This window comes from Nanorana parkeri, unplaced genomic scaffold, assembly GCF_000935625.1.
Source record: "Nanorana parkeri isolate BGI_ZX_2015 unplaced genomic scaffold, ASM93562v1 scaffold971, whole genome shotgun sequence".
Lineage (NCBI taxonomy): Eukaryota > Metazoa > Chordata > Amphibia > Anura > Dicroglossidae > Nanorana > Nanorana parkeri.
The window spans coordinates 210059-230328 of NW_017307239.1; the positions used below are offsets into that span (position 1 = coordinate 210059).

A 20270-nucleotide genomic window follows, 5' to 3' on the forward strand; every position below is an offset into this window, starting at 1 on the left:
TTTGATTTGCCCGCAGGTTGACTTCATATCAATTAACCTTACTCTACATGCAAGTAAATCAAGTGCATGCTTTATTAGATGTGTTCAAGGAATCCACAGCAAACAGCAAATCCAAAACCACTAACCAGGTACAGCTAATCACTGTGGAAATTTAAGAATGAATTGTGTGGTCACAAGTATTGCTTAATTCATTTCTGCACTCGTACCTCTTCCAGACATTGTTTGTGACCAAACAATGTGTTTTGTTCCTGGATTTTGTGGTTGATATTCTGTCTCTATCATTTAAAATACACCTATGATAAAAAATTATAGACCTTTCATTTCTTTGTAAGTGGGCAAACTTAGTAAATCTGCAGGGGACCAAATAATTATTTTCCTCACTGTAGGTATGCATGCAAGTAGGGTACAAGGATGCATATTAATGTGCTAGTCTGCTGCTGCAACAAATGCTTGGCAGTTCTACTGGGTACATACTGTGCGTCCATCTGACTTTTCATATCTATAACTAGCACACACAAAAAAAAACAAGGTTGTTCTTTTTGCTTTTAAAAACCTGACCTGGTTCTCCATAACAACTAACAACCTTTCATTTCACTTTCAGAACAGTTTACATACAATATACTGTATATAGATGAAATTGTATAGTCCTTCTGATTTTAATGGCACCCAAAAAGTTGCAATTGTGGAACAACTTCAAACTATTTCTGTGTACATTAGAACAGAGGGATCAGGAAGGATACACTGCTTTCTGGCACATTTTGGGTAAATAGTGTCTGGATAATCTCATGACTGTATAACAGAACAGAACGTAATATAGCATAATATTTTTCCCCTTAATTTTCTGTACTATAAATTTTGCAGTTCAAACTCTGTACATACTATGTGTGACCTCTGGAACATTTTTGTTTTCCTCCATTGAGCTCCGTGCCTGGGAAAGAAGCCAAGTTACAAGTCATGTAGATTAGAGTAGATCAGAGAAGCAGGATTGAGTTGCTCCAAGAAACAAGTGAGAAGAGGCCATTCGTAGATACAAGAGAACACCAAGGTCCGCAGAGTGTGAGATTCTTTTAATTGATCCAGTGCTTGTATTCATCTGCTACCAAGCCTCTACGCCACAATAACACCTCTAAGCACTTAACTCTATCACTAGCAGAGAGAACGCATAGCACTATCCTGCTGCCGTGCCGAATGAGCAGATTCCTACCATGGATATTTAATACACATATTAAGGAGTCTGTGATAAAAACAAATGGTGGTTATCTCATATTACACTGTGGTATGAATACAATATCATGATCATATTCATTCTTTAATTAATGCAAGCTGCAATGATAAAATACACGTTATGCTTTTTGTGCACCCAAACCAAATACATTTTAAAGAAGAACTCCAGGTTTTTATAACACTAACCCTTGCAATGGGGCTACCCCCGCACTGCAAAGATTAAGTGCTTGTTTTTCTCTAGGGGCCAGTATAAGAAGATACACTCACCTGATCATCAGTACTGCGGCAGTCAGTGTTCACCTCTATCCCCTGTGCTTCGACTGTGGAATATCCCATGGCGTCCCCACGTCTAATGCAGGTGAATGGACTGTATTAGACGTGATGATGTCAGCAGGGCTTAGACTGCCGGAGCACAGGGGAGAAGAGACTGCAGACATCAATCTAACAGCCGGCGGGGGGGAAGAGTACCAGTTGAGTATATATTCTTTTTTTTTTCCTCCCTAGACCAAAACAAGCACTTAACCCTAGTGGTGCGGGGGTAGCCCCATTGCAAGGGATAGTTTTTTTAAAATCCTAGAGTTCCTCTTTAAATAAAGATAATGTCTGCCATAGGAACTGGGTCATATACTAGCCATTACTTGCTTAAAGTGTAGTTCTACCCAGCTGTAAGCCTTTCCCCATTAACAAATGAAAAATGTCCTTCAACAGAGGTCTCTTAACCAGTTAATTCTGAGGAAAAGCCCTGTAGCAGACTCTTATCTGCCACTTAATATCCTAAATCAGGTACAAAGAATGTGACTCTTTGCACAAGAAATATAATAAAATGTGTCTGATTTTCATAACACGCTCTTGTACACTGAACTTTTCCACCATTAGTAGGCACCATTTGGGCCAGCAGACTGCTGTCCTTAACTTAAAGGAGAACTATGGGGTCAGTGTTTTTCCCCATAGTTCTCCTTGGGGTAACGGGAGGACACCAACTAGCGTCCTCCCGTTACCCTAAGCTCAGTATACCGCGAGCTACAGCTCACGGTATACTGAGACGCCGCACCTGGAGCGGATCCCGACGTAGATGACGGGATCCGCCCAGCTGCGTGAGTGACAGCTGGCTCTGCCTATCTAGAGGCAGAGCCAGCTGTAACCGCCCCCTCCCCTGTCCGTTCCGCCAGTCAGCGCTGGCAGATCGGAGCGGGGAGAGGGGAATCCAGCCCCTCCCCTTGTCACGGCAGAGAGCCGTGACAGGATCGAGAGGTGAGGGAACCCGGTATGTGTTCGCTCACCTCCCGATCTACTGAGCTGACCTGTGACAGTCTCATTGTCACAGGTCGGCTTAGAACTATGAGGTGAGTGGAAATCACTCATGTCATAGTATACTTTAACTAACGTTCAAAGCGCAGGTCCAGGAAGCCCAAAACAGTTCTAAACAACGTCTACTTTACAGATGATCAAGCACTGCATTGCTGAATTCTCCTTTCAACTGGTTGCCCATATTGCATTGTGCCTGTGGTGTCTACTCAGCCGAGTAGACATGGAAGACAGGAAGTGTGTTACTGGCCAGATCACTAAGTGAAAAGAAAAAGAGAAAACTAATGCAGCCACTTCATCTAAGGAGCAATATATGACGTCTTTGTTTTGTGGTATAGATACGCCAAGTTTTTTTTATAATGGTATAAACTGATATTTGCTGTTCAGCAGCTTGTTTTAGGAGTACGGTCTCTCTTTTGTGGTTGCACACTTTTTTGTCACGGATGGCTTGTGCAGTCACTGAGATGCAACAAAATTCAATCACCTAATATTTGCCTCTTTTAGCTAATAGATGGTACTGTGCACACAGTGGGTATAGGATTGGCAGCACCAAAGGAAGATCTTGTAACAGAGATGGTGGCAATCACATATTTGATGTAACTTCCTTCTCTTTGCTGAAGTGAGAAAGTTCAATTCGCCTTAATGTGTGTAAAGGTGCCCATACACTGCACGATTCTCGTACGAGAATCGCGGGAAATCCCGCAATCGTACGAGAATCGTGCAGTGTATGGAAGGCGTGCGACCGTTTCTACTGGTTTCGCACGTCTTCCGTCGAACCAGCATGCTAGAAAACCTGCCGGGAATTGTACGATTCTCGGCGCGTTAGTGGCCTGCTGGTCCGACAACTGCCGAACGGGCTGGTGTGCGCACGCGCACACTGCCCGTTTGCAGTCATCGTAAGCCCGCCCCTCAGGGGGGCGGGCTTGCGATGATCGCAAGTACGATCTGCCTGTCCAAGATGGGCAGATCGTAAGTTTTTTTAATTACTTTACAACCATCGCAAGACTAAGGTCTTGCGATGGTTGTAAAGTGTATGGCCACCATTAGCCACTGAAACCAGAATCCAGATAGCTCCTCAGATTTTCAGTGGCATTGTATTTCATTCAAGTTTATCTGAACCCAAAACTTTTTTTAGCTTTGGAAAGAGTAAGAAAGGATTAGAAATATCACTGGGGAACAAAGTGAGGAAAAATACAACATTTTGAGTTGCGACTAGCATAGGAATAAAGGGGAAAACGTCTAATTGAAACACTTGATACTGTGACAACTTTATGAGAGGGTATTTCCCTTTCCTTTGTGCTGTGGGTACAGGACAAGAAGTAAAAGGAAATCTCCCCAATTGAATATAGATGGCAATAAAACAGGATTTAATCTATTCCCTTGTTCTATACAAAATAAAAAGTATTGGCTTTAGATCTACTTGTGTTCAGAAACTTCCTCCTCGTCTCTCTTCTCTGCATCACAAATCAGATTCAAAGTGTCAAGGTATGTCTGAACCTGATTGGTGGCTGTGAGAAATGTCTTAATAAGAGCACTTTGGTACATCCTGCTTTCTGTACAGTAGAGACAGACAGGAGCCTGCAGTGGGTATGTTTGGAAATGTCTTTCTTGCATAACCACAGAAAAGAAAAGGGAGTTCTCAGACGACTGACAAAAGCTAATTGGGTAGATTGATGCAATACATCAATGCCTGGATAAAAACCTGAAGCACAGAGCAGGCAAGCTGGGTCCCATGTATGTATTTCAAGGCTTTCATTCCAATTTTGACTGGTGTGTACCTTAAACAGCAGAGAGATCTGAACCCCTTAAAGATAGAATAGGCCAAAATCAGCGCTGAGTGACACGATCCTTATAATTTTAAAGTGTAACTTTATATCAGAATTGTTATAACCACTTTTTTACAAATAAAAGAAAAAGACAACGTCAGCTTACCACATCCTGAGTAGTGGTAAAGTCAGGTATGGTTATTGCTCTATGACTGATGTGCAGTACTGTGCTTGGTGATTTTATATTCTGTTTTCTGCACAATAAGCTTTTTTGTTTAGATGGAAAGTAAATCAAGATAAGTGATGTTCAGATGGCTGTATTAGGTGCAAAGGGTTAAACACCCCTTAAGTCACATTTCTGTTTTAATTTAAATATTTATTTTTTACAGTGGAGGTACTCAAAGTATAATCATTTACAGCCTTGCACCAGTCGCATATATGAAAATGTAAAAAAAGGAAAGGAAACATGGAGACCTTTCATTGTATATGGTTTCATTTCTGCCATCTTTGAGACATTTTAAACTATGACAACAGAAGAATGTTTTGTACAGAAACTTAATTTAAATTTTCCAACCATCTCTATACTGAGCAAAGCAAGGAACTTTAAGCAGTGATCTTACCATAAAGTCAGTGGCAGATTCAAGGATATTTCAAAGACAAATAGCGACACAACCGCTGTGAGAACCTTCAATACATAAAAAGAAAACAATACATATATTACTAAAAAGACAAAATCACATGGATATTTAAAATGCAACTCTAGCTGTGAGGTACCTCCTTTATTTATTTGGAAGGGTATTTTAATGCACCTCAACGTAGCAGAAACTAGCTATGACTAAGGCCATGTGCGGATGAAACATGTCAGCAGGTTTTTATGATGTGGACTGTACATCAGATATTGAATAAAGGTGTGTTCAAGGTAGATGGAGCCTTTCCTAAGCACCAGCATTCCCCTTCTCCACACAAGTTTTGGACTTGGGTAGAGCGGCTTTTTGGTTCATTTGTTGATGCCATTTTTCTCATTTTAGATAACACATGGAAGGTATAGTTCGGATATTATGGGCTGCAGAGCACTGTGCAGAAAGGAGAAACCAGCAACAGCAGTGCAAAGGGGTTGTCTTAATGGGCCCTAGTGTAAAAACAGGAACTATTATGAAGTCAAAATTTGAAATAAAAAAGAAGTGTGAACAATCATGGCCGAATTTATTTTAGCTTATATAACAACTGCTTTATTTTTCTCAAAATCATTTTGGCTACACACAAAACTGTTTAGACAGAGAATAATTAGGTGTCTATGCCCATTCTGTTTACAAGTGAACCTGGGCTTTAATTTTCCTTCTCTACCCTTCCAATCCACAAAGATCGTTAGCCTTGTATGAGCTCCAAATTGCTTATTGGGACCAACACAGAGCTAAGGACTCTGTAGCTGGCAACATTCTAATAGCGCTAGATGCCTGAGCAGCCAGTCACTAAGCCCCGGGTCACATTTTCCACATATTCAGAAGTACCGTGTACTTTTCTTCAATCTCAGCAGTCAAAGGTAAGGTAATCTGCTGGTGGGGTCACCATTAAAGTGAACCTGTTGCTTTGTTTAGTAGAAGAAAAGCACCTATTATATTGCATGAAATTGTTTTCTAATTTAAATCAACTAAGCTATGACATGTGGAGAAGTGGCATAAAAGGTCATAACTTTCTGATTTTTTTCAAATGTCATTGACTCTAGACATGTAGACCCTGTGAGGTTTTATTCTTCTTCGAGATAAGGGTTGTTGGTTTTTCAAATATTAGACTGATGATATATTAAAAAAGTTGTCAATTTAGAAGCAAAGAGCACTTAGATGTAATCTTTGTTAGATGTGAAAGAGTAATTCACACACTTATTATTGTCATCAAAGATATTTTCTTGCACACAGCAGACTTCCTGCAGAGCACATTGCAAAACCAAATGTGACCTATTGCATGTTTTTGTCAAGGAAAATTTAAAGCTAAACCCCAGTGAAATACATACATGCAAACTGTTCTATCAAGTATTTGTAATTGTCTTCAGTAAGTATTTTGTCCTGGACACCCAAGCCCAACCTTCCACCCATTGGTGTGTCCCATTGGGGAGATTTTGCTTCACTTCCTGTCCAATAGCCACAACAGGAAGTAAGAAGAAATCCCTCCATAGAGAAGAAATCCATGTTCTGGTGCGTAGGGAACTTCTGTCCCAATTGGAAGATTTTCCATCCATTTCTGTTCCAATGACCACCCAAAATTTTGGATTTTCTTTCACTTTCAGCGATTACAGTCACCGAGGAAAAAAAAAGGCCAGAGGGTCACAGGTTGCTAAGAGCTCATAGCACACCTGCAACCCCCCATACATGACCCAATGGGATGCCTCATCATAGGGATGGCTCTGATGTAAACCATTTTACTTGAAAAATTAACTGATTTTATTTAGTCACTGTTGTGGTCTATATAACCCTGCCATGCTATGCAACGTGCTTCTCTGGAACTTACATAAAAGTGCAGATGCTTCTTTTGGTGCTATGTAGTGCATTTGTAGCCCTATTAACTTCAATGGGCGTGCATGAAAAACACATGTAACATGCATTTTAGTGCATAAAAACAAGCCCCCACCCCCAGAAACCTATACGTTATTTCACTTGCATTGGCCAAAATAAAAATAATAATGCATGAAAAATGTGCAAGAAAAACATGCTAAAATACACATGAAAATGCAGATACCCAAGTGTGAATGGAGGTCTAATGTCATCCATCTAATCAAATGATTTATTCAAATGCTTTATTCAAAGTTGGGTTTTTTTCCCCCTGCATCTATCATATAACACAGAAACTGTGCAGCAGCGTTAATGTCCCATGCATTGTTTTTCATGTTGTGTCTATCACAATAAAAGGAATGTTAAAAAGGAGCCTATTTTGTCAAATATTTTAGCTTTCAATAGGGTTCAGAAGAATGAATCCTCACAATGAGTGGACGGGGAGTGTTCTGGTCTCCTGTGTCCTTGCACGACTTCCTGGCTGATGCCAGTTCACAGAGAGACGGGATCACAGGTTCAGCTCAGGGGAGATCATGTGCCTACTTGTGTAGAAAACACAATAAGAAAACTTGGCACATCAGACATGGACAGAGCCATTTCACCCCGTCATTAATAAGGAGAGTTGCCAAAGAATTGTCCAGATTTTTCCACTAAAATATTTGCACAATAGTTCTTTGAGCTGTTCCTGGGAGGATCAAGAAAAACACAATCTATTTTTATTTCTGCTAAAGAGAATCAATATTTTCTTGATTTTGGATAGACTCTTCCATCTACAGAACATGGAATTTTATTATTAACACTTCAATTCTTCAATATGAATCTAATGTTCCTAGAGAAATAAAAAGTGATAAAGAAAAAAAAACAGGGCTTACAGGGGAATCCAATAACATTATTAAAAGCTAAACTCCAGCTATAAAGATATATTTAAATAAACATTGGTCCAGCTTGGATCAATGTAAAGATACATATTTTACACTCGGTAGGACTTCTGGGATCCTGTAAAACACTGTAGTAGCCAGCACTACTACAATGCTTTACAACGATCTTCTGGGTCCTGTATGCTGAGCCCTCTGTGAAAACACAGAAGATGGCTCACTCTGCACAGAGGCCATCCATGGAATGACTAGGATATTTATAAGTGAATACTAGCCTTCTCTGATTGGGTGAGGGACAATGTGATGATGTCACAACCCCTCAGAGAATGCCTAGTATTTATTGATAATACTAGGTGTTCACTGAATGGCCACTGTGCCAAGCGAGTGACCTTGTTGATGTTTGGACAAGCATTTAATACTGGGTAGGGAGATGTTGCTGGTACCCACTTTAGTTGGAGCAATACTTCTATATGTTTTAACTTTGTCTTACTGTACTATTTTCAATAAATATATGATATGTCTTATTTACTTCTTTATTATTGTAATTGAGTTCCTTCCATTCTTGAATTGACACCTTAAATACCCCATATATTTCGGTTTTGTGGTAGTATATAGAAATATATTGATGACTGATTCTTCAAATTTTAAGATACTTTATTACATTTTTGCAATTCCAGCCAACATGTTTTGAATTCTTGGTCAGGGCTACGATGATAAAAGGGGATAAATTAAAACACATTGGCCAGGATTGCAAGAATCAAATAAACACTCTTTGCCCATTTATTTATTTATAACACTTTGCCCCTCCAGATTTACACTGCACATAAGGCCCCTTCGGGCCATGACATGTTGGGCATGTGAGCAGCCTATATAATGCAACACATGATCATCCCTGGATTCTTTCTCCACTGCAGGAATAGGAACCTGGCACAGGATTAAACTGAAATAAAAGGTTTTGGCTTAAGTTGGGCTTAAACATTCCTATGCAATGCAAATTTAAACTGCGTCTTCCTTTTGCTATAAAACAGGAAATTGTAGCTTGGCGAATGAGCTCTTAAAGTCCAATTGAACTTTTCAATTAAATCCACTAAATATATTACTGATGCAATAAAAGGGTGTTTAAAGTTTTGCAGTTTGTTTCCTTCAGAAAGCAGCCAGAGCAGAGTAGAAAAGCCTGTACCTTGCTGGGATTTACAGGGAACTGTTCTATGTGTAAGCAGTGGTCTCTCTGCAGAGGTCCAACACACTCCTTAGCAAGCTCCACATTCTGGCTTAGGGTGCCCACACACCTTACGATAATCGTACGATAATCGCGGGAAATTCCGCAATCGTACGATTATCGTAAGGTGTGTGGAAGCCGTGCGACCTCTACTACCGTTAGGTTGCACAACTTTTAACTTACGAACATGTTCGAAAACCCGCTGAGAATCGCACAATGTTCGGCGGGTGTGTAGCATGTTCGTAAGATAAAAGCCGGACGGGCCGGTGTTCAGCATTGCGGTCATCGGAAGCCCGCCCCTCAGGGGGGCGCGGCTTGCGATCATCGCAAGTACGATCTGCCTGTCCAACATAGGCAGATCGTAAGTTTTTTTATTACCTTACAACCATCTTGTCTTGCGATGGTTGTAAGGTGTGTGCCCAGCCTTAGAAAAGAGTGAGTCTGTCCTGTACAGTAAGACAGCTCCACACAGAGAGCAAGGCAACATGCTTTCTCTGCAGGGGACAGGCATTTCTACTCATAGCTTTCTAAAGGGAAATGAACAATAAGACTTTGCACACCTTTTGTTTTGATGCACCCAGAATATATTTGTGGGTTTAAAGAAAACATTTACTTGGGCTTAAAAGTGAATCTGTCATGACAGAAATAGCTGGCTGATCTCATTTTAAAAATGCTAGTTGCCTGTAAAAAAAAAAATGCTAGTTGCTAGTTTGCTGCTGACCCACTTGATTCAATGAATAGCCACTGACTAGGAAACAAGTCAGATGTACATCAGAAAAGTCGGGGTAAAAGTAATTATCTGCATACTCCTTCCAGGTCAGTGATGCAAAGTAATGAAGGCAGAGGGTCAGCATGACAGAGAGACAGCTAGCATTGTTAATGTTTCTCTCATGACAGACTCCCCCTTAAATCAAGACACGTATTGTATTGTGGAAATATTAATAAACACATTTTACCGAAGATAACCATTTTCGCAAGGCTCTGTCAATCCTACCACATTCTACAGTAGCTGCAACTTGCATGGATTCCTTTACAAGTTTTTGGTCGTGCAAATTCTCTTTTCCTTAACCAAACATATTTTGAAATAAAAGCAAAAATTTTTACTGATATTATAAAGATGTCCAGACCTGTCCGCCACTTGCACTTAAAAAAGAATTCCTATGTATGTGCACCTTTCTGGAGAAAATACTCTCCAACCTGAACAGGCTGCCATGGTGGCACTGATGTGATGCGCCATGTGCCCCAGAGCTCAATTCTTGGATTACCATCTCCTGATGCAGGGAAATGACAGCCTTCCTCACCTCAGCATTGCAAACGTCTTACTCTGGATATTAAGGTAGAATGAGAACTGAGGAGAACATGTGTGATACAATTGCGTTAAAATGTAATGTTGGAAGCCTCATGCTGAAGAACAAATACAACCGCCCAACAAATGGCGAAAAATTCTACATGATGTAGCACACAAACTAAGAGATCATGTTAAAGAAGGGAACAAGAACTAAAAAATACTGGCAATACAAGTTTAGGATAAAAAAAAACGTGAATACCATCTGGTGAAAACATTGTGTTTATGCTCTTAATATAAAAGACAATTATTTATGCCCTAAGGACTAGCGCAATACAAATTCTCCAAGCAAAAAAAAAATACCAGTCATTCTGTTAAATATAGCAAACGGAGGCACAGGCAGGGAGCTCGTCCTTTTTTTTTTTTTTTTAAACACTTAGATAATGTCATACAACTGCTTACAAAGAAGTGTCCTTTATGAAAAGAATGCATGACCAATATATTCCACACAGGGCATTGATAATACTCAAAGTAGTCTGTATTTGGAAGCACATACAATTTGGAAGACTTCTCATGCAAAAAAAGAGAAAATGACAATGTGGACATTTTGGGATCTTCGCCAAAATTCTGCACTACAACGAGGAACAAACACGCCACTTGTTTCAGGACAATGTACTTGAACACTGGACAAGTTATAATAATTATCAGGAAATTGTTATAGGACACTTTGTTCTCAGTCCTATGTATTTAAACTTGCCAGTACAAGTTATGATACATTTACTATGCTGTATAGTAGCATCATCAGTTGTAAGGGACTACTGTGTATTATGAAGTGTGGCTGGGTAGGGATTCCCATTGGTTACCATAGTTATTGAAGGTGATAAAATTCAGGCACAGGTATATAGATGGTGCCTCTCATCTCTGACACACTATGGTGTAAGGCTGTTATATCCCTAAAAGGACCCCAGCAAGCTTTGTGCAGTGCTCAGGTGTTTAGCTGCAGGCACACCATAGCAGTGTCGCCAGTCTTCTGAGATTGCTTCTGTACAGTTGTTTTTTGCTGCATAAAATGTTTTCTGTTGTAGCAGTCTGTTAATACATATTTGAGCTGTAATATGTATGTGCTGTTACAGAGGCAGTGGGGAATTTTTGCTGTGGATTATTTTATATTAGAGGGTATATATTTGTACTAGAAAGGGGGATTTTTGACTGGGTGGGGGAAGTAGGTGTGCCAAGTTACTCCTGACCTCTATAACCACTGTTATTACGTACTAGTGACCTCTGCACTGTGCATTACATAATACTGACGTTAACACTGTGTGTTACATACTACTGACCTCTTCACTCTGCATTACTTACTTCTGTTCCCTGCACTCTGTGTTCCTTACTATAACCGACTGCTGAACTCTTCAAACTTCCCTTACTTTTTAACGGAGCCATGCTAGGGTATCTCTTAAAAAAACGGCACTGCATCTGGGTGAGATTTGATCTTTTCCATGTGGTGCAGGTAGATCTCTGCCTTAAACTGATGGAACTGAGAGTGCTAAGTGGGAGGTAGGGCTGCAATATCAACTTAATCAATGAAAATCGATATTGATAATCATAGTCAACAATTCTCATTATGGATTAGTTGTTTCATGGGCTCTGTGTCCCCTCTGATCTCTGCTGCTCCCAGTGCAGATGGGAGGGGACACAGACCCCTGCAGCCGGTGCTCAGTGGTGCGGAGAGCTCCAAAACTCACTTTCCCGCCCCTCGCCACTACTGCTCTGCTTCCTCGTTCTCCTCCCTGCTGGGAGCCCCTGCATGCTGCGGTTTGTGTCTGCAGCTGGCACCCAGCGGGAAGGTGAGACCGCTGTGCCTCTGCAATCCCCCATTGCCTCCGCTGCTCCTCTCCGTGTCCCCACTGATCCTTTTCGCTGCTCCTCCCCGTGTCCCCACTGCTCCTTTTCGCTGCTCCTCCCCGTGTCCCCACTGCTCCTTTTCGCTGCTCCTCCCCATTTCCCCACTGCACCTACATGCCCCCCCCTTACGGCTGGCTCCCATCCGGCTATTTTAAAATGCAGTAGTCAATAGCAGGCTGGCTATTGCACCTGCCCACTGCTTGCTGTCAATCAGCAGAGGAGGACCTGAAGGAGAAATTGGTGAGACCAGTTGGTGAATAGTTGGTGTACTTGGCGAGACCAACTTTTTGGCACAAAGTGCTATGTGTGGTGGAAATCCAACTCTGGTTATCACCCTGAGAACACCATCTTTACAGTCGTGGTAGTAGCATCATGTTAGTGGATATTTGCACAGGGAATAACATTTGAGCCAAGTACAAGAGAGTTCAAGAGAATAATTTGTTTTGGTGTGCATGAGAGTCAAGATTGGGGGGGACATTCACCTTCCAACAGACCAATGACCCTAGACAAACAGCTAAAACCAAGAACCCAAATATCCTAGAATGGCCCAATCCAACTAGAAACCTTTGGTAAGATTTAAAAGTTCACTGAGAGGCCCCATCCAATCTGACAGAAATGGAGCAATTTTGCCAATTAGAATGTTCAGAAATTGCAGGATCCAGGCAAGTAATCAAATTTTAACAAACCCAATTAAATCAATTTTCCAGTGACAGCTGCCCAAGAGGGAAATTCCATTCACTTTATAGAGAATTCCTGTCACTTTCTGTTGGTCGACAGGACATAAAGAGAAGTCCCCCAATAGGGCACAGAGCAAAAAATAAAGATTTAACCTTTTCCTGCTCTATCCAAAAGTAAAAAAAAAAATGTTTTGACTATACATACACTAACTTAAAAATCAAGTTAATTGAAAAGTCATTAGCAGGCAAAGTTGGGTTTTTATGATATACTTTTGTCGGCTTTGAAAAATGGGAACATTTCCAGGGATATCTGTTAAAAGCTATTTGAGCATATTTGCATACAAGTGATTTGTTTCTCCCCTTCTAGCATCTTAAGCTGATACTGATGAGAGTTGCTTGCTCTTCAGACCCATATCCGCAGGATGCTTTAGTAAGACTTGGCAACTGAAGCACTTCAGTCATTGCACTGCTCTTTTCTCTGCACTGTCTTAGATGCGTAGAAATCACAGATTTAAGGCCTGTTTATTGCGGCACAAAATTATATGAAAGTATCTGAACGTTTAAATAAAACACACATACATATTTGCTGAGGAATGCCAGCTGTCTGTATTCTCAGACACTGAGTAATACTTTCACAGGCATTCAGAACTGATTCCTTCAATAAGTAACAAATGCTGCAACTGCTGTTTATGGAAAAGGGTTTAAGGAAAGGGTCTTTCAGGCTCATTTCAGTGTAGGAGCAGAAGAAAAACAGTGTCTTACCAGGTTTATATTAAAAGGAATACTCCAGTCCAAAATGAAAATAATAATTTGAAATTAGGGATGCACCAATACCGTTTTTTTGGTATCGAGTACAGATATTTAGCTCTCTGTACGTACTTCTGGGAGCATGGAGCAGGTTTTCCGGGCCAATCCTGATTGGCCTGGAAGCCGGCTCCATGCTGTTTGGCCATCTCAATGCCGATTGGCCGGGAACCCGCCGCCTGGCTTCCCGATCGGCCAGGAAGCCGGTTCCATGTTCCCTGGTGGAACTGCCAGTCAGAGGGGGGTCCCTTTAGACCAGAAGAAGTTCTGGTATCAGGGGTATCGGAGCATTTGGGAGAGTACAAATACTCGGTATCGGCACCGATACTAGTATCAGTATCCATGCATCCCTACTTGAAATGCAAAAAATAACAGTCTATTTATCCAGGGATTTTGGTTTTCTGGAAAAACTGTGTTGTTAGTATTATTTTCTATGCTGTATATTCGCTGTCTTTTTTTTGTGTGCGTCAGTGGCGTCACCGGTGTTCCCATTTTTTTTTTCTTTAATTTTCTTTTATTATGTTTACTTTTTTTTCAGCAGCAGGTTCTTTTGTTGCCTCATTGCTGTTCCCCCTTCCGTGTCACAGGTATTCACATTTTTTATCTTGTTTTATATATATATAATAAGCCATTGTACAACAGTTTATAGTGCACCAAACATCACATTCAATAGCATTGCACCCAAGCACCAATTTTCCATCACACATTCTCTAATACAATTTTATAATAAGCCCCACATCATGTCTGAAAGGCCAACAAGGAGACATGCGTGTGAGAGGTCAATATAATTTGAATTTTTAGAGCAGGGTCCAATCCTGCACTTGTCAAGAATAACTGAAGGCCTATGGTGTGAAGTCACCACCAACACTACAGGCCCAATTTGAAAGCACCTGTTGTAACTTTCATCCAACGTTTGCAAAAGAGGCAATATAATTTATCCACAAATCTCTAACCTTGTTATGAGTGTCCTAAAATGTGGCCTCTTCATACAGGCCGCAGCCCCAAGCAGTTGTTTACAAGATTAAAAAGGAAAAACCAATTACCGGCAATTGAAATGTTTTTTTTTTTTCTTTATAAATGTCATTTTTGCTGCAGCAGGTTCTATACATTGTCACTTTAGATGTGCCACTTTCAGGCAGTTTAAGGAGCCCCCCAGGCATTTTTCATTCTTATTGTTTCACTTTAAGCAATGTTAAAATCACTGCTCCTTTAAAACTGTAATTCTTTAAAAGTGGTTTATTCATTTATACATGTCCCCCAGGGCAGTACCCAATTCCCAATGCCCTTTTTATGGCCAATAACTTGCATATAAGCCTTCAAAATGGGGACATTTGATTTTCCGAGTTCTGGTCCCACAGGCTTACACTGAGTTACAAGTTCGAGTTAGAACTTTTTCCATGTTCTAAAGTTCGAATTAGAACCAAACTCAGGTGTGTTCAGCCCATCCCTAGAGACCATGTGACCAATATCTAGATCAAACACATGGCCATTGTGACGGACTCCAGTACTCAGGACGAGTATGTCCGCTACTGTATTCTTCCTTGCTGAGGAGATGCTGCAACCAAGTGATCTTTAGCACCCAGTCACTAGCAGGAACCAGGTGTAGGGTGAAACAAACTCCGATTTATTTAGCAACTGTGCAACCTTTTATACACAAAATGATCAGATAAAATTATAATCCCATCACATACACCCTGCCCTCCCTAGAGATTCTGACTGCACAACCAGCTACTAAGGAGTCCAGCTGCTAAGGAGCTCCAGAGAGCCATAGCAGGGCCCCGGCCAGACGCAGGAGAATGTCATTGTCATTGTCCTGAGCTATCTGGGAGTACAAAGAGAGCTAACAGAGGGGAGTGGTGCTGACATTCTTTTGATAAACAGGTTACACAGTATAACATACTTAAACATAACCCAACAGCAATATACACATAACCAATAAACTGATGATCACGTCTTCACAGCCATAACTGAAGGAAATTTAAGAACAGCTTGTTCTCCAGGAAAGTATCACCCAAACGATCCACTTCGCTCCTCCCAAGACCTCCTTCCCACTGCCAGACTCATACTCCTTACCAACCACTCAGTGTTCACTGCCCCTCTCTGCCATTCATTTCATGGGCTTCCACTTGCCCAACAAAAAAATTCTAAAATACCAACATAATTGTCATCTACAACTATGTCTTGAGCTACAGCACCAAACTCATCTTAAAATATCATCTAAACTGCCTATTTACTCTTCCCAAGACTCACCTCCTCCCATGCTCGCCTCCAGGACTTCTCCAGAATGTCTCCCATCCTCTTGAACTCCCTACCCAAATCTCTCCAGCTACCTCCTACTCTAGCTGTCTTTACATTGTATTGTAACTGTGCTGTCTCCCTTAATTTGGTAAAGCGCTGCACAAACATTGGCGCTGTGTAAATCCTTCATATTAACAATAATCACTTTATAGCTTTTCTAGCATGTTTGGACTGGTGCATTTTAATTTTAATCTTCACCATGATTGCATTGAGAAAATACAGCTTTTATTTTTCTAGTTCAGGTTTAAAAAAAAATATAATTCGGATGATATAGTATCTGCTGTAAATAACCTGACCATGTTGTCCATAATCCTCTTCTATGTACAGTATATTGCTATTTTGTATGGTTTTGTCGCTTGCAAGTAAAAAGGTTAATCTGGCGAGAAAAAAAAAGTGATATGATAATAGGAGGTCATTTATAACTAAAGGGAAAATTTCCCAGTAAAATATTCATTTTAATACTAGTGACATTTATCTGCTGGTGGCATTATCAAATAATGAGCACTAATTATCAATCATCCTATGCTTCTCTGCAGGATCCTCATACCACATACTGTGATTTGGTTAACAGATAATGATGCCTCCTGTAATGTACAAAGATAAATCTAACATCAACTCTATGGACAGACAGCAATGGCAATGTAGGGGGAAAAAAAAAACATAGCGCATAAAAATGTGTACATAGACCCAATACTACACAAACACTATGAATAACAGTAGCAGACATAAACCAGTATGTTGACTACAGAGTTATTCTTTACATTAGTAAGGTATTTGTAACTGTAATGTCTTCCTTATATTGCAAAGCACTGCGCAAACTGTTGGCACTATATAAATCCTGTATAATAATAATAATAATAATAATAATAATAATAATAAGGATTTCATTTAATATGCACCATGCGGGCGCAGGTCACTTTGTATTAAAGTACATCTGAGGACAAACATTGTTTTTGACAGAGTAGAAAAATACATTAAACCCCCTTGTAGGGTGTTTTTTTTTTTTTATTCCTGTCTAAATACTGCTGGACAGATTTCCCTTTACTTCCTATAAAAAGTGAGGGAAAATCCCACTAGAAAAGGTGTCCCCATTGGAAGAAAGCCACTTGCATTTTGTTCTGGTGACACCATTGATTTTGTGTTGATGCATGCTATAGTGTGTATTTTGTTTGGCCTAAATATGGGTGTAATATGAAATAAAAATAGCCTTCAACACACCAACTAGCTAAAATGATCTGAGGCAAGGGAGGAGTGGAGAAGAAGGCTTTGCAAAAAGACCAGGAAGGGTTAATGTTGAATAGAGTTGTGTAGGAAGTCTCCAAAACTCAAAGCCAAGAGTCTGGCCATCTGTTTCTATGGCAAACAGCATTGTTTGGCAAACGAGGTACAAGAATAAAAAAAATTGTATAACTTACGCCCAACTATGAAAATTGAAAATGTGACAGATCCTCTTTGCCGCTAGCAATATATGTATGTGTACTCCCTTACAGTGATCGCTGATGACTTTTTCCATAGCCCTGTCTAGACAACATTGCACAAAGCCTGGCAGAAGTGAACAGGTTAACCGTGAATCCAGAGGGAGTCCTCAGCAGACTGAGCTTTGGTAGAACATTTGTTAAATCATGTGTGATATTAAATAACTCCGCCCGGACTAATCCAGACGCTGAGTGAAGGCAACGTGAGAGAGGCAGCCAAGCAAAAGCATGTGGCAGCACCTCTGTAAGATAATGTCCAAGAAACACACTTCCCCTTCCTATGACTAACCAGAGCAAGCCTGCACAACAACAACACAAAGCAACTTCAACTGACTCAGCTAGAAATCCAAACGTCTGGAAAAGTGAGAACTAATGCGGGTTTCCTGTGCACTCACAATAGCTCAATGCCGGGCAGATTTTTTTTCTAATTTGCTGTATTTATCTTATCAGTATATAATCATTTATATGCTATGACTGTGCAATACATAACAGGACATACACAGTCAGTTTACATATAAACAACAAAGTTTGCAGAGCATACGAATGCATATAGAGGTAACATTCTGTGGGAACAAAGCTTCCATCAACCAAGAAAACAAATGGCCCCGTCACAAAGCCCATCAATTACAGCAAAAGATGAATACAATGAATATAGCAAAAAGGCTGTGCTAGTCTGCAAGAGGTCTATTTATAAACAATTCACAGAGCCATTCACCCCGCAAATCTCTGTGAATGTTCGTTCTGTATGAATAGAGGCAAAAACAAATGTTCGCACACGTTTTCTTATTCGATCGAATGCAACATTTGGAAAAAGCACATTATGGCCACTGGGTAGAGCTGAGGAGCACAGGACAGTAGTATTTATTTCCTGTGCTCCTCAGCTCCATCTAGTGTCCATAATGTGGAATTTTCCAAATACATTCGGAATCCAAAAAGAAAAACATGCTAAGAACATTTGTATTTGCACAGAAACAACATTCACAGGGTGAAAAATCAATCAATCTCTCTCTCATCGAAGATAGTTGCCAACTATTCTCAATCGATTATTATTGATTTAAATCGATTAGTTGTTGCAGCCCTATCTAAGTGTATGCTATTTAAGAAGGGAATCTAAAGAAAAACCACATATGTAGGTTCACATTTTACTTCAAGGGGTCTATTTGAAAATGCTTCCCACAATATTTAAACAACTTTCACCCAGGATTCAGACATTTTCCCATCCAAATCCAGTTTAAAAATGTGTGGTACTTGGGTGTAAGTTGTTTGAATCGGGTTAAAATATTTATAAATAAACCCCTAAGTATTCTAATAATGTAGATCTGGACTGGCTGTTGTGTTGCAACAAACAAAAATATAAAAACATTTTTTGGGGGAGGGGGTCTCTTACTCATTTTCTTGAACTAGATCGAAATCTTAAGGCCCCATTCACATCTGCAAACAGGGCCAATTAGCTTGAGACTCAAGAGATCTCCTGCGGGCAGAAGGCGCTGTAAAATACAATGACAGCTGGCATCACACACAGTGTTCGCAAGCATTCACACAGCCTTGAATCACCCGCAGACAAGAGAACCTGGATGCAGACTGTAGCGTCCAGGTGCAATTGTTTGCAGGCTGTGCAAATACATGGGAACCGGCCGTGAACATCTGCAGACACTGGCAGCTGTCATTGTATTGTACAGAACCTCCCTCCCATAGCAGATTACAGGAGTCTCATAGAAGAATTTGTGTGCAGTTGCCGGTGTGAATGGGGCCTCACTGGATGGCATTTGGGATGCTAAAGCATTGTATTTCCCAACATACAACTTTTCTCCTAACTTTTGGCATGCTGATCTCCCTCAGTCTATTTGAACCACTTCCTGTCTACATGCACTTGGTCCATCATATGCTGCATATCATTGCTCTGGGCCAGGTTCCTCATAGGAACAATGGTGAACCATGCCTTTGAAATGTGTGATGGGACAGCCACTTGTAGTCTCAATAAGGGCTGCACGTGACAGGGTGTCAACATGAGAGCAAAACTGGGAGACAGTTGTCTGCCCAAAACAGGAAGTGCCTGAACAAGAACCTTAATGGCAGGATCACCAGGTATGATTTTTCTAAATGAAGTATGTGCATTTTAAAAGACTGAAAACCACTTTAGAAATGACATCAACGTGTGAAAACTCATGACATTTTAGCAATTGCATTACGATCTACTTTAGTGATCACCTTTCTGGTTATTGAGATGTAACCGTACACACAGATCTGCCTATGCACCGTTACACATCAATAACTTGAAGAGTATTTATCCATTTTCTAAATAAAGCGTAAAGGTTCAATATATTGAAATGTGCAGTGAAGTGAACCAAAGTACACCTGTGAACACCCAACATGCTCAATCATGTGCAGCACAACCGAGAACTTCCTCTCGTCACCGCTGCTTATTTGAAAATCTGCAAAGATTTTCTTCATTCACATTATACTTTTAATAAATCAGGTTCAGGCTCACTTCATTTCACCACAATTGATAAACCAGGAACAAAGCGTGAAGAAATATCTTTTTCAGCTGTAACCATGTCAAGAGGGCAGTTTAGCTGGAACAGCGATTTGGGTGGGTAAATGGGAGGATATGTAACCTGATTTTAAAAGATAATCAAGATAACGTACTGTTGTTTCCCTATGGCTGAATATCTAAACTATGATGTAGCTGGGAAATGTCATACTGTTCTCGTGCTTGGGTAGAAAAATAGAGGACATTATTGTTAGTAAGGTGGAATAGCAATGAAAACCCATTTGGATCTACTAGTATTGGGGATGATTAGCATTTGATTGAACTGTGAATTATTCCCTTAAATCATTTCAGTAACACCATCATAAGAAAGTACTTTTTTGGCTGACTGCCAAACTCAGATTTCTGA

At 40.4% G+C, this 20270-nt stretch overlaps 1 protein-coding gene across 1 annotated transcript in view; it reads right to left on the minus strand.

The window, feature by feature from the left end:
* The window catches only part of TMEM241 (transmembrane protein 241), an 89327-nt gene that overhangs the window by 2559 nt on the left and 66498 nt on the right, over window positions 1–20270 (minus strand). The window contains exon 13 of the mRNA XM_018566753.1: window positions 4916–4980. Coding sequence (XP_018422255.1) covers window positions 4916–4980 — 65 coding nt within the window. The remainder of the gene's footprint in view (window positions 1–4915; window positions 4981–20270) is intronic.